Below are 13,261 nucleotides of genomic sequence, written 5' to 3'. Positions count from 1 at the left end.
TTTCAACTTCATAGCAAAAATGGTGATAGTTGTAAGCTGCATGTGAGCAAGTTTTGTGCATGACCCCACTGCAGGGCTGTGTTTCAATTCAGTACCATCTTTTAATGGGTGAAATTGTGTGGCTCAGTGGATGCTCCTGGGATCCAGATGGGAGACCTGAGCAAACTGTGGGCTATGCAGTACTGCTACCCTCTGTGCTAAGGAGACGTGGGATGTTCCACAGTGATTAAGCTTTTCAGGAAATCCATTTTGGCTGAAGACCCTGAATTTTTTTCCTCTTAAATAATTTTGCCCATGTTAGTAAGACATCCAAATGGGAAATATTTTCCATTGCCTTGCTGCTTTGCTTTCATTTTAGTGGTGTGTGAACTGGATGTGCAACATTAACCCTTACTGCCTGGGTAGGGTATTTTCCAGCAAAGTAAAAAATGTTTATGTGAATGACCCTCAGGCCAAGAAATATAACTAAAAACGTTGAGTCAATATAGCATAATGTAGTATAATATTGTAGGTATACTACATTATCAAATTGCATTAAAAATTTAGTCTATATTTTTAATGTATTCTGCATTTTATGTTGTATATGTATTGCATATTCCATATTCTATGTTCTGTATTACAGTATATATATTATATGTATGATATATTATATCATTATATATGTGTGTATACACACACACACACATATATATATATGCTGTAGGTACATATACATATATATAAGGATTATCATCACCACAATCTCTGGCCACATTCTCACAGAAATGGTAGAAACAAACATATTTTTGAGGAGTCAGGGCTCTAGTGTGTGTTAGTCATGGTCTGATCAAACATTAAGGAATTCTGGAGTGATGTAATTTCTAGACCTTTGATTAACTTAGTCAAGAGCAAAGCACTGGGTTCTCAAAGTAGGTTATGTACCTGTTTCAGGACACGTATGGATCTTTTCTTCTGAAGCCGACCTTCAGTGTCTAAAGCCTGTGTTTTTTTTGAATACTGATGTGCAATCTGTGCAAACCTGTGGCAATCCCCAGTAAAATTTGAACCCTACGGTTTATACATATACAATTGCATTCCCTCCAAATAACCAACGTTAGGACTAAGCAATGGCAGGACTAACACTAGCAGATGCAGTGTAAAGTTTATTGTGGAAAAATGATCCCTTAAGGAATTTGAGGGTGTGTCTAAATGAACAGAATTGACATCTATGCTGAGTGTGTATTGCTGAGAGAGAAATGAAACTTTCCATCTAGTACATGTCTCCCTCCAGCTGTCCTGTTCATGCATGGCTTGATTTTAGACCTGGATTCTTGAAATATTTTGGCTATTATGACAAGCACTGCGGACGGGTAACATTAAAAGTGTGTGTCGATACAAACCACAGCCCACTGGTGGCAGCAGTTCGTTAAGAGTGGACAGACGCTGCTTGAGCAGCAGCGGGTCTGCACACAAGCACGTCATTTGTGGGCAGAGATAGCCAACTCTCACATCTAGTTCAGTCTACAGGGACACTCCTCTTTCTTATCCCAGAATGTGCATTTCATGAAGACCACTGCTGTGAAATAAAACTTAAATTAAAAGTGAGTGAGACAATAGTCTGAATTCCACGAGGCTATGAGTTGAGATGTGCTCCTTTGGAACGTTTGGTACCATCCCCAATTTCACAGCTGTTCTGTATAAGGCACAATGAGCAACCACAATGAGTTACTGTGATAAATGGAAGTTGGACCCTTATTAATATCAATAGCAAATGACCATGGACTCAAAAAAAAAAAAAAAAAAAGCAACGTATACATTTTTACTCTTTCTCCTTCTGTGTGATAGCTTGCATTCAGGTTCAAGGTAGGTGTACACCTTTCTGCATATATGAGCTCTGCTTGCCTGCCTGCAGTGGCATTTTTAAAATGAACCACTCTGTCCATATGTATTAGTGTTACTGTTGTTGGTTTTCATACGTGTAGTAAATTCCTACCAACCTTAAAACATGCCAGGGAATGCTTTTGTTTCTGTTAGACATAAACAAACTTGTATCTAGGATAATGAGCATAAGGTGAAACTTGAGATGCCACAGACCCTGTTATCACCAGAAGCTGTGAGTAAAGCTGAAGGTTCCTCTTCTTGCAAGGGAAAATGGACACTGCTCCATCTGTTCCCACCACTATTTTTTCTGCCATCAACCATGTCTGTGGGTGTATGCATCTAAGCCTGACATTTTAAAAACAAAAGTCACAAGCTTTATCAATTTTTAATCTCTAGCACTGGTCCATACCTTTCTGTGTGGAATTATCTGAACACTACTATGGGGAAAGTGGTGCATTCCTGAGCCCCCTGCCAGTCGGTCTTAATGGCCTCAAGAGCAAAACTAGTCCAGTGAGATTATTTGAAAAAGTGAGACAGTGATATAACCTGAGAAAATTCTAATTACCTACCAAGCACAGGGTCCTTTTCAACCCAAACAACCTGCATGTGTCACTTTGCTACAACAGATGTCCCTGCCAGTCCACACCTCTGTTTACACTTAGACATTGTAATTCCCCTCCAATTTAAAAGAAAAATGTGAGAGAAAAAGACCCGCAAGTTTCAGGAACTGCGTGGGGGCTGAGGACGTTTGTCAGGTGATAAGAGAGCTGTGAGATGAGAGATGCTGTGAGAGCTGTGCCTTTCATCCTCAAGAAGGTTAACCTGCAACACACATACACACACAGACACACACACAGACACACACAGACACACACACACACACAGACACAGACACACAGACACACACACAGACACACACACACACACAGACACACACACAGACACACACAGACACACACACACACACAGACACAGACACACACACACACAGACACACACAGACACACACACACACAGACATACACACACAGACACACACACACAGACACAGACACACACACACACAGACACAGACACACACACACAGACACACACACACACACACACACACACACACACAGACACACACACACACAGACACACACACACACAGACACACACACAGACACACACACACACACACACAGACACACACACACACACACACACACACACACACAGACACACACACACACAGACACACACACACAGACACACACACACACACACACAGACACAGACACACACACACAGACAGACACACACACACACACACAGACACACACACACACAGACACACACACACACAGACACACACACAGACACACACACACACACACACACAGACACACACACAGACACACACACAGACACACACACACAGACACACACACACACACACAGACACACACACACACAGACACACACAGACACACACAGACACACAGACACACACACAGACACACACACACACACACAGACACACACACAGACACACACACACACACAGACAGACACACACACACAGAGACGCACAGAGACACACAGACACACACACACAGACACAGACACACACAGACACACACAGACACACACACACACACAGACACACACACAGACACACACAGACACACACACACAGACACACACACAGACACACACAGACACAGACACACACAGACACACACACAGACACACACACACACAGACACACACACACACACACACACACACACACACACACAGACACACACACACACACAGACACAGACACAGACACACACAGACACACACACAGACACAGACACACACAGACACACACACAGACACACACAGACACACACACACACACAGACACACACACACAGACACACACACACACACAGACACACACACACAGACACACACACAGACACACACACAGACACACACACAGACACACACACAGACACACACACAGACACACACACACAGACAACACACACACACACACAGACACACACACACAGACACACACACACACACAGACACACACACACAGACACACACACAGACACACACACACACAGACACACACAGACACACACACAGACACACAGACACACACACACACACACACACACAGACACACACACACACAGAGACACACACACACACAGACACACAGACACACACACACACACACAGACACAGACACACACACACACACACACACACACAGACACACACACACACAGAGACACACACACAGACACACACACACACACACAGACACACACACACACACACACACACACACACACACACACAGACACACACACACACAGACACACACACACACAGACACACAGACACACACACACACACACACACACACACACACACACACATGCCTAGTCCATGATATCGGTGGAATACACCAGAGACAACTAAAATCCAGGATTATGGCAGTTACAAGAAGCACTTCTTCTCCCTTGCTTTTTACAAACTGGCACTATAAAGAAAGCATCACATCAAGAAAGTTTAAATGACTGGATGTGCTTTACCTCAAGAGCTTAATCTCTCACTTCTTACCCTAGTGTCAGATTGAATGTCAAGGATGTGAGACAGGTTTTGAGCAGACCTCATAGCTATTTTTATATCTTGTTGGGTGGCAAACTTAGCTTCTTCTATTTTCTTTTTTCCTTTCTTTTCTCCTAAAGTTAAATTAAGAAGGGAGTAGTGTTGAAAAATAAATAGATTAGATAGATAAACCCACATGTAAACTTTGAAAAACCTCACCTGCCTACAAGAGACAAAAGATTGTTGCACTTGTATAGGTTTGGAAAGCCAAAAACAGAAAGAAGCTTGATAGCTGAATATGCTTAAGATGGTTTTAAAGCAAATGCCTCAGATATGGCTAGCAGCATTCAGCACAAGCAGTAAAATCTGCCCAAGAAAATCAACATAAAACAATAAACCTGGGGTGAGTTCCAAGTTGCCACTAGTTTAAAGCCAGCTCAGAGATAACTATATACAGAGCACATAGCACAGGTGTGGCCTCATGGGTAGTGCCGTTTTTCAAGCTGGATAAATAAGTCCTTCTGTATGCTCATGCATAGTGACTTACACTACTCTTCTGTGTCATGCCAACTTGCCATAAGAATGTTGGTTGTGGAGGGAGGGAGCCCCACTTTGGAATGACATAATTCACCGAATTAATGATGCTGGGTACATTTTATCACTCTGAAACTCATCTAAGAGTACAGTATGCACTGTGGGTATCTTGGGGATGGTCTCTGACAGGTATTTCCTTATTTCTGTGCTGTTTCTTAAGAACAAGTGGACTGGCGATCCTCAAGGGACTGCCAAGGCCCATACAATAGCCTAGGCAGTTTGACGCTATTAGTCATTGTTTCATTCTGAGTGTTTACTTCGGTCATTCCTTTTTCAATGGAAAGCTGATAAGAATAGCTGCCTTGTCTTTTGCATGTTGAATGGACACCACAGTATTTCAAATGCCTATCTAGCTTTACCTTTGCATTGAAAGAAACTCATATTCAATGATGGCATAAAAATCCAATCTTTTCATTTGCCTGAGATTTCTGTTTGTAATCTCTATTGACACCCATACACATGCCATAAAATTAGCACTTTTGCTTAAGAGAAACCTAGCATTGCAGGAACAAGGCGCTGTTGAGTTGCACTAGGAGAAATGATTCATCATGCTTTTGTGATGCATAATGCTGATATTGTCATTTACACGCTTTCAAAGTTATTTGTTTTAGTCATAAAAATGAGACAAAAGTTGCTGCAAAATTCAGAAAGTGATGGCTGGCAAGCACTTGTGAAATTTTGGCACAGAGATGCTTTTCTTCAGGCAGGAGATATGCTAAGGTATTGTTTACAGTTCTCTCAGCTACTTTGCATCTCAATCACTGTTTCTAGAGATAGTTTTCAAACATAGTGTTTACATATAGAATCATACAATAACTGAGGTAGAAAAAGACCTGTAAGATTCTGAAATCCAATAATTAACCCAGCACTGCCAATTCCACTGCTAAACCAAGTACCTACCTGCCCTGTGTGAAAAACACAAGACAAGTAACTGGAAGTTTGGTGTTTCCCTGCAAATTTATAGATATCCTTATGAAACTTCTGCTTCTTTTCCATTTATTAGAAATTTCAGAGTATGATGGCAATAAATTCTTAGCATCCCTGAAAAGCCAGAAAGGACAGCTGAAGGCCCCCTCATCTTGTTTGCTTTATTATTGATGGTATACAGGCTGCCTTCCACTTGCAGTATTTGAATAGCCTGGCTTCCAAACTGTTGCGTTGCCACAGCTTTTCGTGTGCATTAAATAAAGGCTCAGCACTCTTCATTTATTGTTTACGGGTATAGGCAAGGCAGGGAAAACAGAGTCAGGCAGATTGGTGTGGGAGAGGAGCATCTGCTACTAGAGGGTATTCCTGTGCAGCAATCTGAGCTTCCCAGCCTGGCTTCTCTTTTCTTCTCCCACTACTTTCTGAAAGTCATGACCTGTTGCAAAGTTCCCCTTTTGTCAAGCACTGTAAAAAAGGAAATGCCGCTTTTTGTAAAGCCAATTAGCACCAGAACCTGTCCAACTACGACAAGCATTTTGTAATCCCTCTTCTGAAATCGAGTGGTGGGGGGATGGGAAGGTTCTCCTTTTAAAAATGTTGCTCCATGAATCAATTACCCTTTTTTAATAGTAATTGTCGGTAGCAATTTGTGGAATGTGGCACACCACAAATATTGTGCTCTGGTGTTTGAACAACTGAACACCCAAGCCCTGATGTCACTGTCAACACCCCGCTGCTGTTGGCAGGAAGGCAGTGCAGAAAGCGACTGCCCAAAGGGATTGTCTCTTCACTTACACTCTCGGGCTCACTGCCAGCTCCTGTTTCCTCTAGCAGTATACTGAGTGAGAGAAAGCATCCTCTCTCAGAGAGTTAAGCATGTGAAAAGAAGATTTCACATGTGGAACTGAGACCTGGAAAACAATCACTTGGCTTCCCTTTCTTTAATTTATTTCCCATATGATGGGGAAATTTGCATAGAGAGTTTATTTTTATCTTTCCAGTCATTTTATGTGCCTAGAATCCCATTTTGAATAATAGGTAGACGTGGGAATTAACCTTGGGAGCTTTATCACATCGGTGTTGCATGGTCTTTTACTTTTTTTTTTTTTTTTTTAATATATGTGTAAACTCTATGGCAGAATAAGCATAAGGTTAGAAGACTTGTGCTTCTGATCATGTTTTGAAACATTCTTGGAATAGAGTTCAAGGAAAAGTCCACTGAAGTGAGTTTGAGATACAGACACTTCCACTGACAGCTGCTAATAACTGATTAAGCCCCTGCTCCATGGCCTTAAGCAAGACTTGTATCACATTTAAGCAAAGAGGATCACTATGTACCTACCTGAAGAAATCCTCATGTTTTTTATAAGGTTTCAAATCTGAACATACAAATGAGATGCAAGAACTATGGTTTAGCAGTTACTACCTTTCCTGCAATGTGAATTTCATAGAAGGCAAGAAAGAACTTGCTGCCTTGTTCTAGTTCATCCCTTGAAGGTGTTAGCGGAAAACTGTTAGCAAAGGTTCCATTTCCTTTTTGCAAATGGAATCACCAATGTGCTGAAAAGTGCTTTCCTTTAACATGCAAATGACTGATAGAGGGCATGTCTAGCAGGGTACTACAATACCAAATATTAGGTGACTTTTTCAACTGATTTGGTTTTTTTGTTTTTTTTTTTTGTTTTTTTTTTTTTTTTTTTTTTTTTTTAATAATCACAGTAAGAAACTGCTGACACAAACCTCAATAAAGCACTAAAAAAATAATAAAAAAAAATCAGCTCATTAATATCCAAACTAAGAATTCCTAAGCTAGCTGTCCTTTACAAATCATGGCCTCGGACATTTCTTGAGGATGTCAGCTCTATCCCATCGAAGTGTGATTTGTTGTCCTCAGAAGTTACTTGACATGTGACAGTTTTGCATGAACACGTATCTTCCTTGCATTCTCCAAATAATAACAAGCATAATCAAACATAAAAGGACAAGGAGATGTGCAATTTTTCTAGCTCCACCACTAATGCAAACCGTTATGGAGAGGATTTAATTCTACAGAAATTAGCTGACCTCTTGCCACCAAAATGCAACAACACTCATTTTGCTTCACCAGAACAATCCTGCCTTCATATGGAAAGTACATGTACAATTACTAAGGTACTGTGACTACCTCAGTATTACTCCACCAGAAAAAAGGTATGGGAAGGCAGAGAAACAGCAACAGTGTATAACTTTTGTCACTGTATCTCAGAACTATAATTGAATCTAAGCTCAGCAGTGGAGTCTGGTTTGTAGATAGCAGCAAAGCTCCATCTAAGGCTGTGGCTTACACTGATTTAGGGGATCCATGGCTCTATCCCAAAATAAGTAGATGAGAAGAAGGCAATGTTGCTACTGGACAAGCAGTTTCTGAAAAAAAAGCCAGACCCCAGTCATACAAACATTTGCTGTTCTTTAATTTCAGGAGAACATTTCCTGCAGTGAAGTCAGGGGAATACTGACTTGCTTAGACAAATCTGTGAGAAGTTAGAGAATCCATAGAGGAGAACAATTATAAAGAATATTTATATTACATTTACTCTCACTTAAAAGTCAAGAAAATTTTTGGCAAAACTGAAAAGCCTGGGTCTGTAACATCATTGGAGATGCTTATGAACTGATCATCAGGGAAATTTCACAATTCCTGTCATGAGGTTCAATGCCCTAAAGCGTCAAAGCTGTAAACGGCCATAAACTCATTTTACAGAACTTGCTCAGAAGTTAACAGAGTTAGCTGGTATCCAACACAGAAGATACCTTGGGAAGACTTTTAATGCCATTATTATGAAAATATGTAAATATCCCAAATTTATATGATCTATTTCTGGTCCTTGCTTTCCTGAGAGGTTCCTTTGGCCTTCAGTCTTGCACAGTTCCTGCCTCACACTATATTCATCTCAGTTTTGGAGGTGCTCATGCACTGCAGGAGGAAACTAGACTTCATACACCACATCTCCAAATGCAATGGAGCTTGACTTTAGGAAGACTGTGGGCTGACTGGAAATCCTGGTTCACTATAGAAAGTATTGTTGGGATTGCCATGGGGACAAGATTTTACTTCCTCAAAAATACAGCTCTGGGAATGCTATGAAAAATAGTCAGCCAAGGGGGAGAGAGGACAACCATGAAACAGAAAGCAGCATCCCCAGGGATTTTACTGAAATGTATTTACAGTTCTCCTTGCATGTATTAATACTGTTTGTGACTCAGGGCTTTTAATTCACCATCAATCACACTTGCATCGAATACCCTGCTGGAGGGCAAGGACCAGGGGGCAATACTCTCCATGGTTTCCATTCAGGTACACCAGAAGGAGCAGAAATTAAATGAATTCCCGCCTGCCTGCCCCTGTACCCCCTCAGACCTCGAAAGCGAGCGTGCCTTTGCTCCCGTGCAGGGCTGCTGCCAGACAAAGGCGCAGAGATTTCCCCGTCTCCCTGTCAGTCAGCCACACGCACACATACTCCCCCCGGCGTCTCTCGGCTCTTTCACGTGAATACTTCAGTTACTTTCCAATGCCGTATTTGCAGAAACACGAATCACGCGTCCCATACACTCCTTGCTTCTGCCCCCTCCCCTACAGCAGCTGCCCACCAAGCCAGATGATGCTGCGGCTGGCAGCGATTCCTGCTCGGGGCTGCCTATTTGAGACCCCCAAGCTGAGGGAGCCGCTGAGCACATCTGGAACATCGCAGCGGGGGCAGGCAGCAGCCCTGGCGCAGCCGAGGGCCCAAGCAGCCCCGTCCTCGGCCCCAGCCCTGGTCCCAGCCCTCTTTCCCTCCGGGCACAGGCAGACTGGGCCGGGCGGGCGGTGCCAGGCCGGGGCCGCCCCGCTGCGCGGGAGCGGGACTGGGGGGAGGCAGGGCCCGGCGGCATCTGGCCAGAGCCATTGTCTGCTGGCCCGGCACCAAAGCCTGGCCGGGGGGCGTTGTGGGGTGGTTCCCTTCTTCCGCTGCAGCAGGGTTGCCGCGACATCAGCAATGGGATTTTGCTGTCCCTGCATCGGGATGCAAAGGCAGCGGGGGGTTGGGGGGCGCGCCGGCGACAGCTCCCGGAGCTCTGAAGGGACGAGGGTTTCGGCTATTCCTTCTAAATGCCGACATTTGAGTAACGTTATCAGCGAGATGATATTGCTCAACCAGGAGAGCGTCACGCAGGGACGTGGAGCACAGCCACCGCCCGGCTCCAGCCAAGCACAGCCCTCTGCTGCCGCGGGAGGCGGCCGGCGGCTGCCCCTGCCCTGACCCCGGTCCCTGCCTCTGTCCTGGTCTCAGCCCCCGGCCCGGCCCACCCCGGACACGCCGCAGCCCCGGGACGGGGGCCCGGGAGCCAGGGGCAGTGGCCGCCCCCCTTGGCCCGTCCTGGGGCTGTCTCCCGTCGGCCGGGGCCGCGGCAGGGACCAAGGAGTCTGGGGCGATGCTCGGCTACAAGCCGAGTTGAAAGCCGTGCTTGTGTCTCTGAGCGTGTCTGTGTCTGTATGTGCGTGTGTGTGTAGCTTTGTGTGCGTGTACGCGTGTGCGCCGGGAGGACGAGGGCTGGGCGAAGAAGGGAGGGGGAGGAAGCAAGGAGGGGAAAGAAGAAAAGAGAGAAAAAAACGCGGAAAGCGGCAAAATCTGGTGACATCACCTCTCATTTGCATAGGCGCGGGGATAAAACCGCCCCGCCAGCGAGCGCCTTTTATACTGGCGTGTGGAGCGGCGGCAGCAGCGAGCGGCGGGAGTGAGCATCACCGCGCGGCGACACCGGTGGGTCCCGCCGCACCCCCAGCCACCCCCCCCGGGTCCCTCAGCACGGGCAGCATGAACCCGGCACCCCTGCCGGGGGGGGGCCACGGGCAGGGCAGGGCGCGGGGGCTTTTGTCCGGGGGGGTGGGAGGGAGGCAAGGAGGAAGGGAGGGGGCTATTGTCCGCGTGGGGGTATTGTTTGAGGGCGCGCTGCTGCAGGGCGGTGGTGTGCGAGGCACAAGGCGGCTTTGTTGCCGTCACAGGGCTATATTTTTAAATTACTTTTCTCTTAACGAGTTAAAAACGCGGTCAGCGCCGGGTGCGTCCCCCCTATTGTACTCCGCAGCACGCAGATAGTGGGACCTGCCCCCGGTGGAGGCTGGCGGCGAACCGCAACGCTTGGGATGTTGGATTATACAGACGCTTCCTAAAAATTAGTATTATTTTAAAATATGTCGGGGGTGAAGCGTTTAACTTGCAGCGAGCTTGAGCGTGCGGCTCCCGCGGGTCCCCGCGTTGGGTGCGGCGGGCGCGGCTCCGCAGGGGCGCCGGGGGGGCCGGGCAGCCCTCGCCGGGGGTAACGGGCTCTTCCCCTCCGTGCGCAGAGCCACCTGCCAACATGTCCGACAAACCAGACATGGCTGAGATCGAGAAATTTGACAAGTCCAAATTGAAGAAGACAGAGACGCAAGAGAAAAATCCGCTGCCTTCAAAAGAAAGTGAGTGGCAGGGAGGAGCAGGCGCGGAGGGAGGGAGGGAGTCAGGCAGGGAAGGAGGGAGACGGGCAGGGAGGGAGGGAGGAAGGAAAGGATGAAGGGGGGAGGCGGGAGGAGACAAAGAGGGGCGGCAGGCGGGAGCCGGGGGTGCGGCGGGCGTAGGGTGGAGGGAGGATACACGGCTATGTCTGTGCTAGACAGCGAAAACCTGAACCCACCGCCTAGCAGCGCTTAATTTGTAATTATCTACACCCTGTTTTGATCTGTAGCTAAAAATATACATTTATTTTAGTAGTTTATAACAATTGTCATGTGAATGCATTTCAGGTTCTCGATTTTCATTTGGTTTTCTCCTTTTCTGTTTTTTTCCCCCCTTTTAGCAATTGAACAGGAGAAGCAAGCGGGTGAATCGTAATGAAACCTGCCCTCCCAAATTATGCACTGTACATTCCACAAGCATTGCCTTCTTATTTTACTTCTTTTAGCTGTTTAACTTTGTAAGATGCAAAGAGGTTGGATAAAGTTTAAAATGACTGTACTGCCCCTTTCACATCAAAAGAATAGAGAGAACTACTGACACTGAATGAAGGCGCTGCCTTTCCCTCTGCCTGTCTGGCTTTGGTCCTGGTGGCATGAAAGAGCTTGCATGTTGATGAAAGAAGAACTTGGGTGGGACTACAGTAAACTAGAGTAACACACGAATAAATGCAAAGCTGTATCAAGGTCCTGCGAGCTGTAAAATGCAGTTAATCGAGTGCCATTTTTTTTTTTTTTTTGTTCAAATGATTTTAATTATTGGAATGCACAATTTTTTTAATATGCAAATAAAATGTTTTAAAACCTGGATGGTATTTATGTCCTCTATTTGGAGAACTGTATCAATGGATAAGAAGCATAAGAGCCGGTACTGAGACACAGGATACTATAAAACCTTTGGAGATGCCTCAAACATCAGTAACCATTCTCATTTTTTTTCAATATGTGTGCTCATCAATACATAAACTTGTGATCCTCGAAGCTAGTTTTTAGACAGATTTCAGTAAAAAATTGCATATCTTATAATTTGCCACCATGTGAGTATATTCCTTTAAGTATTTCTTTTATATAGAGATTGATAAAGGCAAAAAAAAAAATGGGCTGCGTTTATTGCTTTGCCCCACCCATAGCATAGCTCTTTTATTAAGACCCATTCTGTACTGTTGCAGAGACTGAGCCTCGGTTGTATAAACCTCTAATTAGTTTGTTTAATAATTAAGGCTTGTTATTTTGATATGGTATTTAAAGGAAGCTGTAACTTGAATTTTAAGTCCAAGATTGAACATAAGCTTTTTAGTTTTGTAAAGCATTTGGTGGTTGGTGTCCCATGGATATAATAATTTTGCTACTATGTTGCTCATGTTTTGAACAACATCTTGTAACAGTCTCCTTGATCCTAAGAATTGGTTTCAAAGTTTATAAAGCGACAGTCTTCTTAAAAATCAAAATGGACCATCTGGGGACAAAAACATTTGTAGTAATTTAAAAAATCAAGATCCTAATAAATGTGGCATGCAAATAGCCACACTCCATTGCTGGTTTACAGCAATTCTTTCAGGCCTGGGACAGTTTTTTGGTTATTTTTCTTCAAATGACTGCGGGTAAAACCTGTGATCCAGGGAGATCAGTAGGAGTTGACTTTAGTAATCATGAATTTCATCAAAATGGAGTGAGTAATGAACATTCTGGGAAACAAAAATGCTGTCAGATAACCTGTAGGAGGGTGGTGAGCATGCTTCTGCAGTGCCTTAGTTTTATCTTAGGGATTTG

General features: G+C 44.7%; 1 protein-coding gene across 1 annotated transcript; it reads left to right on the top strand.

The window, feature by feature from the left end:
* Positions 1–10,662: 10,662 nt before the first annotated feature.
* On the top strand, positions 10,663–12,299 carry TMSB4X (thymosin beta 4 X-linked). The gene is made up of 3 exons (XM_053934930.1): positions 10,663–10,760; positions 11,345–11,458; positions 11,836–12,299. Exons 2-3 carry the CDS (start codon positions 11,359–11,361, stop codon positions 11,868–11,870), a joined length of 135 nt encoding a protein of 44 aa, XP_053790905.1. The 5' UTR covers positions 10,663–10,760; positions 11,345–11,358; the 3' UTR covers positions 11,871–12,299.
* Positions 12,300–13,261: the final 962 nt, after the last annotated feature.

Source organism: Vidua chalybeata, chromosome 2 (assembly GCF_026979565.1).
Source record: "Vidua chalybeata isolate OUT-0048 chromosome 2, bVidCha1 merged haplotype, whole genome shotgun sequence".
Lineage (NCBI taxonomy): Eukaryota > Metazoa > Chordata > Aves > Passeriformes > Viduidae > Vidua > Vidua chalybeata.
Note: the sequence above shows the minus strand (reverse complement) of the source record. Positions and strands in the feature narration are given on the sequence as shown.